The sequence below is a fragment of the Sinocyclocheilus grahami genome, unplaced genomic scaffold, assembly GCF_001515645.1.
Source record: "Sinocyclocheilus grahami isolate Dianchi unplaced genomic scaffold, SAMN03320097.WGS_v1.1 scaffold485.1, whole genome shotgun sequence".
NCBI lineage: Eukaryota > Metazoa > Chordata > Actinopteri > Cypriniformes > Cyprinidae > Sinocyclocheilus > Sinocyclocheilus grahami.
Window position 1 is genome coordinate 770,346 of NW_015505664.1, and position 6,516 is coordinate 776,861.

The following is a 6,516-nucleotide window of genomic DNA, read 5'->3' on the forward strand; positions in this document are numbered from 1 at the left end:
TTGGTTGGTTGGTTGTTTGGTTGGTTGGTTGGTTGGTTGTTTGGTTGGTTGGTTGTTTGGTTGGTTGTTTGGTTTGGTTGTTTGTTTGGTTGGTTGGTTGGTTTTGTTTGTTTGTTTGTTTGTTTGTTTGGTTGGTTGGTTGGTTGTTTGGTTGGTTGGTTGGTTGTTTGGTTGGTTGGTTTTGTTTGTTTGTTTGGTTGGTTTGTTTGTTTGTTTGTTTGGTTAGACTGTTTGGTTGGACAGGTTGGGATTGGATTGGAAAGTTGAGACAGGGAATGTCATCTAGACATGATCCAGGTTGGACGCCTGCACAGCTTTTACAGAAAATATTTTTTTTAAGATTAAAAATACAGCAGAAGATTGCATGCATGATTGCATTACCCTACATTTACCTTAACTCACCCTGGTAAATATTGGCTAGCCTGCCTGCTGCTCACAGACTGCAGTAACAATACTGTGCACACAGCCATGAATGAATCTTAACACCGCACTCTCTTTCTGTGCCAGAATGTGTTTCCATGTGAGCGTGACTGACAGTCTGTGGGCTTTAAACCAGAATCTGAGTAGATATGCAGTCCAGCTCTCACATGAGACTCTTACATCAGCACCTCAGGGCACAAACATGCTGTGCACAGTATACTTAAATAGTATTCGGTAGTAGCAAACATTAGTACTCAAAGATGATAGTTTCCTTGTGTCATTAAACAGATATGTCGCTTTAGTTTAGGAATAGTTCACTCCACAAATTTAGATTCTGTCATCATTTACCCTCATGTCTGCTGTTGTTTGCAGGCTCATAAAAGAGACTCTGACATACAAAGAGAGTTTATGGTGCTTATGTCTTTCAAAATAACCATAAAAGTGCAGTTCTTTAAAAGTAAAGTCATACAATAGCTTTGCAAAAACAGACTGAAATTTAAGCTGAAGTTATTACTTATAATCTCCCTTTTTTGACATTTTTTAAATTACATTTGGAAGTGTCACTTAAATTGTATTTATTTATTTATTTGCATGTATATGTATTTATGTCTTTGTCTTGATTTATTTATGTGATGTATTTATTTGCATGCATATTTATTTATAGGTTTTTTTGGCTTCGTTTTTTTTTTTTAAATGCATCTTGGAAGGCATTCATACTGGATTTGATCATGATAAGATATATATCTGTTAAAAAAAAAGACTAATTATAAATATCCCCTTTTTGGTCTGATTCGTATAAAAGAACCAGTTCAAAAGAGTCATTTGTGGCGAATCAATGAAGGAATATGGATCAAGATGTCTTAACAGATCCAAACATCATGAAAATAACTTCATTCCAGCATTTTCAAAGAAAATCAATAATATACATATTAATTGATGTGCATGTTTATTGATTGATCGATTGATTGATTTCTTAAAAGCAATGCATATCACTTTTGATAAAATCGTTTGCCAAATGCATAAATGTAAATGTAATATATTGATGACAAATGTCATGGTTTCCATGCTGCAACAGAATAGAATATAATAGAATAGAATGTTGTTGTCATTGTTTAAAAGTATCTCTCTAGGCTTGGTAATGTCAAAAAACTGACATAAATCTCAATAAACATAACCAGAGTGAAGTGATATATGGAAAAAAAAACAAACAATGCACCAGTTCACATTTCTGTGAAATTTGACTGCTGTCGATCTGTCGTTGCACTTCAGAAGACTTGGAATATAGTGCATGAGTCATATGGACTTCTTTTAAAACGAAAAAGTGTACAGGTTTGAACTGACACAATGTGAACAGAATGCTCATTTCTGTGCGAACTATTTCTTGAAAGGCTGCGGCGGTGAATGTTGGGTTTCTCCTCGCGGGAGAGGCGCGGTGGAGTCAAAGCGGAGCCCGTCAAACGAGCGCGTCCTGGAGGACTGAGGCTTAAACACAAGCACTTTGCCTCTCCTGGAAACTCCAGCTTTAATCATTTTGAAGGGGAAACATCAGTGTTAGTGTGGGGTCTCCTTTGAGTATACGGCTGTGCCTTGCAAGCATTTGTCCTTGCTTTCACTTTCCCGGTGTGTGCGCGTCTTTCCTTTTCATTTTCCAATCTGAGCAAGCGTGAGTGTTCCTCGTTGACTTTAGCACGCAGGAAAGACTTTGCAGAAAGAATTTTAATTTAGGTTTTTTTCCCTCTCTCCTCTAATTACACTTGGATTTTTTTATCACCTCCCTAAAAATTGACATAAACGCCGTGCGAGGCTTTTGATGAGCGTGTAATGAGAAATGAGCAATGAGAGAACATGGGAATTTTGGCGGGATTGTCTGAAGAGCCCCCCACTCCCTCTCCACCGCTCCTCTGTTCCTCCCGCCCTCCTAAACACTTCCATCTGTTGTCTCACAATCCGGCTAATGTAGTGACTGGGCCCGATGCCGCTCACAAGTACACCCACTCTCACTGCCACAACAACTTCTCCGCCTCGCGCTTCTGATTTATCGCAGAGACTGTAATTCCGAGAGAGCTCCGTGTAGTTTTAGCATAATATGACAAAAAATACCTTTTTTTTTTGGAAGAAAGGATGTCCACAGCGGTCATTTATAGTGTGCTTTCTGAATGCAAAGTGCTCTGGCTTCACAGTGCAGTATATTCGCTGCTTGTTGTAATATTTAACCTGTACAAAGCTGTGCAAAATGATGTGCTGCATGTGAATCCGTTAAATGTAATGGTACAACAGAAATATTGAGCATCTAAATGCATGTTTTATGAGCATTAAAATGAAATCTTGATTATAATTTACAAATATGCATTGTTAGTTCATGCACCAGCTAATGTCAAAATATAAATTTACTGTTAAAAAAGGATTTATATGCATAGAAGTGAATATTAATCAAGATTATTAATAAAGGAAAATAAGTGAAAGCACTGTAAAAAAGAATAATAAATAAATAGGTTGGTGTGTGTGTAGTTTTATAATATTTGTTTTGAATATTTTCTGTTTTCTTTTTCATTTTAGTAGTTTTTATTATTTTATTTTTTTAATTTGTGTATGTACTTTGTATTAAGTTTTAGTTTTTAGTTTTGGTTATTTTACACCTATTATAAATTCAAATTAGTAATTATGCCTGCGCAACTAACTGAAATAAAATAAGTATTATATATATATATATAATACTGTTGAATATATAGAATATAGAACTCTTCATTTGTCCATCAAGGAAATTAATTTATTAATTAATGTATATAATTGTAGAGATATATTCATCCGTTGTGCAAAATGTTATGCAGCAGATTGACTAGTAGTTTAGTTATGCGATTAGTCTGGTTTTTAATGCATCTATGTAACATGTGACAGCAGCTTTGTACAGTAGCCTGTAATGCCCAATATTTGAAACCTTCTGAATTATGTAAAAGTGAAAGTCCTGTGAACTCCGAGTGTTTTGCATTCATGAAACTCATTAAAAAATGAACCGTACTGGAGCTACAGATATCTGAGATGATCTGAGTGCATTTAGAGAGTCACATACAAGCCAGAATTACTGCAAAGTGCCGTTAAGCTTATCAGATGTTGGCCAGAGGCTGACAGGAACTCTAGCGAGGGGAACATGACTTGTGTTTGCACCGTTGTGACAACAGCAGCTGCATGAACCTGGAAATGCAGATATGCGCGCTTTGGTTTGTCAGCCTCATCATCTCAGCAGTGAACCTTCTCTAGACTCGCACACTGTTTGACTTTCCAGAAGTGAGTCATTTACATAAGGTAAATATTGAGTTGTCGGCTACTTTTCTGGCTGAATAGTCGACTAGTAAATATGAATAGTCATGCAGTCTGGCAGAAGTTCCTTCAGTGTGACATTTTTTTCAGCTGTTTTCTGGTTGAAGGTAGTAGCACGTTCTCTGATTAGGACGGTGGAGACACTGAGGTTTAACCTTTTTCTGTCTTTCTGTCTCCTCTCCAGCTCATTCACACCATCAGTGTGGTGGACAGAGACGAACCGCAGTCTGGACATCGATTCTATTTCACACTGGCACCCGAGGCCTCCAACAACCGTCATTTTACACTATGGGACATCAAGGGTGAGAGACTGGATTTTTGATCTTTTTATTATGCATTTTGGATGCACTGGAAAGTTTTCTTTTACATGCATGAATATTGCATTTATCATAAGTTTTGGCATATGTCTATCTATATCTAATTTTGGAATATTGTGAAATAATGCAATTTAAAAAAAATTTTTTTTATATATTGTAAATTGTAATTTCTTTCTGTGATGTCATTCCTCCAGTCTTCAGTGTTACATGATCCTTCAGAAATCACTCTAATATACTGATATGCTGCCCAATTATTATAGGTGCTCAGTTATTATTAATGGTTTTTATTATTTTCAATGTTGAACAGTTTTTGCTGCTTAATATTTCTTGGACACTGTTATTTCAGGATTCTTTGATTAATAGAACGTTCAAAACAACAGCATTTATTTAAAATATAATTTTTTTGTAACATTATAAATGTCTTTATTGCCACTTTTGGTCAATTTAATGCATCCTTGCTGAATGAAAGTATTAATTTCTTATTTCCACAAAAATATGACGATTTCTTGAGCAGCAAATCAGCTTCCTGAAGGATCATGTGACACTGAAGACTGGAGTAGTGATGCTGAAAATACAGCTGCGGATCACTGGAATAAATTATATTCTACAATATATTCACATCGAAAACACTTATTTTTTATTAAAATAATATATCACAATTCTTGATGTACTTTTGATCAAATAAGTGCAGCCTTGGTGAGCAGAAGAGACTTATTTAATAAAAAAAAAAAAAATCCTTACTTTTGGCCAGTAGTGTGCTGTATGTAGTTTGGCCAGTAGTATCAATTGCATTTGGGCAAATCAGGTGCCACATACTGTAGCAGGGAATGGCTGTCCAGTCACTTTTAAAGGTAAAATCAGGAAAAAAATGTTGTTGTTTGACTCTGAGTATTAAAGCGGCATTTGTACTCTGGTCCCTGTTGGTTTTTGCGAACACATTTACCTTTGACTCGTGTGTCATGATGACCACGGCTCAGCTCTGCGGCTCTTGCAAAGACAGAATCAATACGAGAGGAAAAGTCTCTCCCTTAATCCTCTGGTGTGGGACACGTCTGGAGCGTCCGTCCATCTTCAGGACAAATAGACACGTCAGGTCTGTTTGTGTGGTTAGAAAGAACTTCAAAAATTCCTCGACCAGAGAGTTTCCACAAAGCGTTCTTATGCTATCTTTGAGCGAACTTCCCCAAGCGCCAAGCGGACACCTTATCTTCCTTCTGTTCAGGATAATCAGATGGATAGAGTTCCTCCAGGCGCTTTCTGTGTATGACGGACCGCTCGGCTGTCTCTGACCCGCACGAGGTGTCATAAAAGTACGAGCCAAGTTTATCTGCTCTGGTGAAAAGACCAATATGAGCAGAAAAAAAACCTTTTAGTCTAAGTCTGACTTGACAAATGCAATCTTTCATGAACGCTCCCGAGAGGTAGGCCACGCTGTCACTTTTATAACATCACCTTCTGTTGCAGCATCTGGTGTTTGTGTTCAGAAACAGAGAATGAGGGGTATTTAATATTTCTGTCCAATTCATATGCATGGGTTTTCTGTTGTGTACTGAGAATTCTTTTATCAATTTTTGCTTGGATTATTTTGTGTCTTATAATGATTATTTAAAAACCCAGTATTGGAGCTTTGTGTTTTTTAGTCCATATCAAAAGTGTATAAACGTTTCACGGATAAACACATTAAAAAACTCAAATTGCATTACACATAAAATGGCATATGACATAAAAAAAAAAAAACATTAACTGAGTTTTCATTTGAACTGCTTTACTAATGAGGTTTTACATATAAATAATAAATATGACAAATTAAAATTGATTTAAAATTAAATATCAACGTTATGTATATTGATTAGGGAATATATACATATTAGGACTGTCAAATTGATTAATCACGATTAATTACAAAATAAAAGTTATATATATATATATATATATATATTACATATATTTCTTAAATATATTCATGTATGTGTGTTTATTTATGTACATATATTTATATACATGTACTATATACAGTACACACTATGTAAACACAAACCTGATAATTTATATATAAATATATAATAATATATTACATAATAGTAATCAATGCAATTAATAAAAGCAAATATATAACGAATAAATAAATAATATTACATTAAATAAATATTACATTTTTAATGAATTATAAAATTTTAATAATATTAATTGTAATAGTAATCAATAATATATATATACTGTATATACACACAAACAGTTAGGTGCATATATATTTGGACACAGGCACAATTTTTATGATTGTACATATATAATCTCATTCATTGTACTAATACTAAATACATTTTATTTATTAGTTTATTTAAAAAGAATAAACATTTTAAATTACAATTAACATTTATTTCACAGAATTTATTAGTATGCATAATTTATTATTATTATTGCATAATTACGTATTACATAATTTATTTTAAATAATTAATGAGGG

General features: G+C 34.4%; 1 protein-coding gene across 1 annotated transcript in view; it reads left to right on the top strand.

The window, feature by feature from the left end:
* The window catches only part of LOC107553911 (cadherin-22), a 198,796-nt gene that overhangs the window by 171,975 nt on the left and 20,305 nt on the right, over positions 1-6,516 (top strand). The window contains exon 10 of the mRNA XM_016236261.1: positions 3,920-4,037. Within this exon, the coding sequence (XP_016091747.1) occupies positions 3,920-4,037 (118 nt within the window). The remainder of the gene's footprint in view (positions 1-3,919; positions 4,038-6,516) is intronic.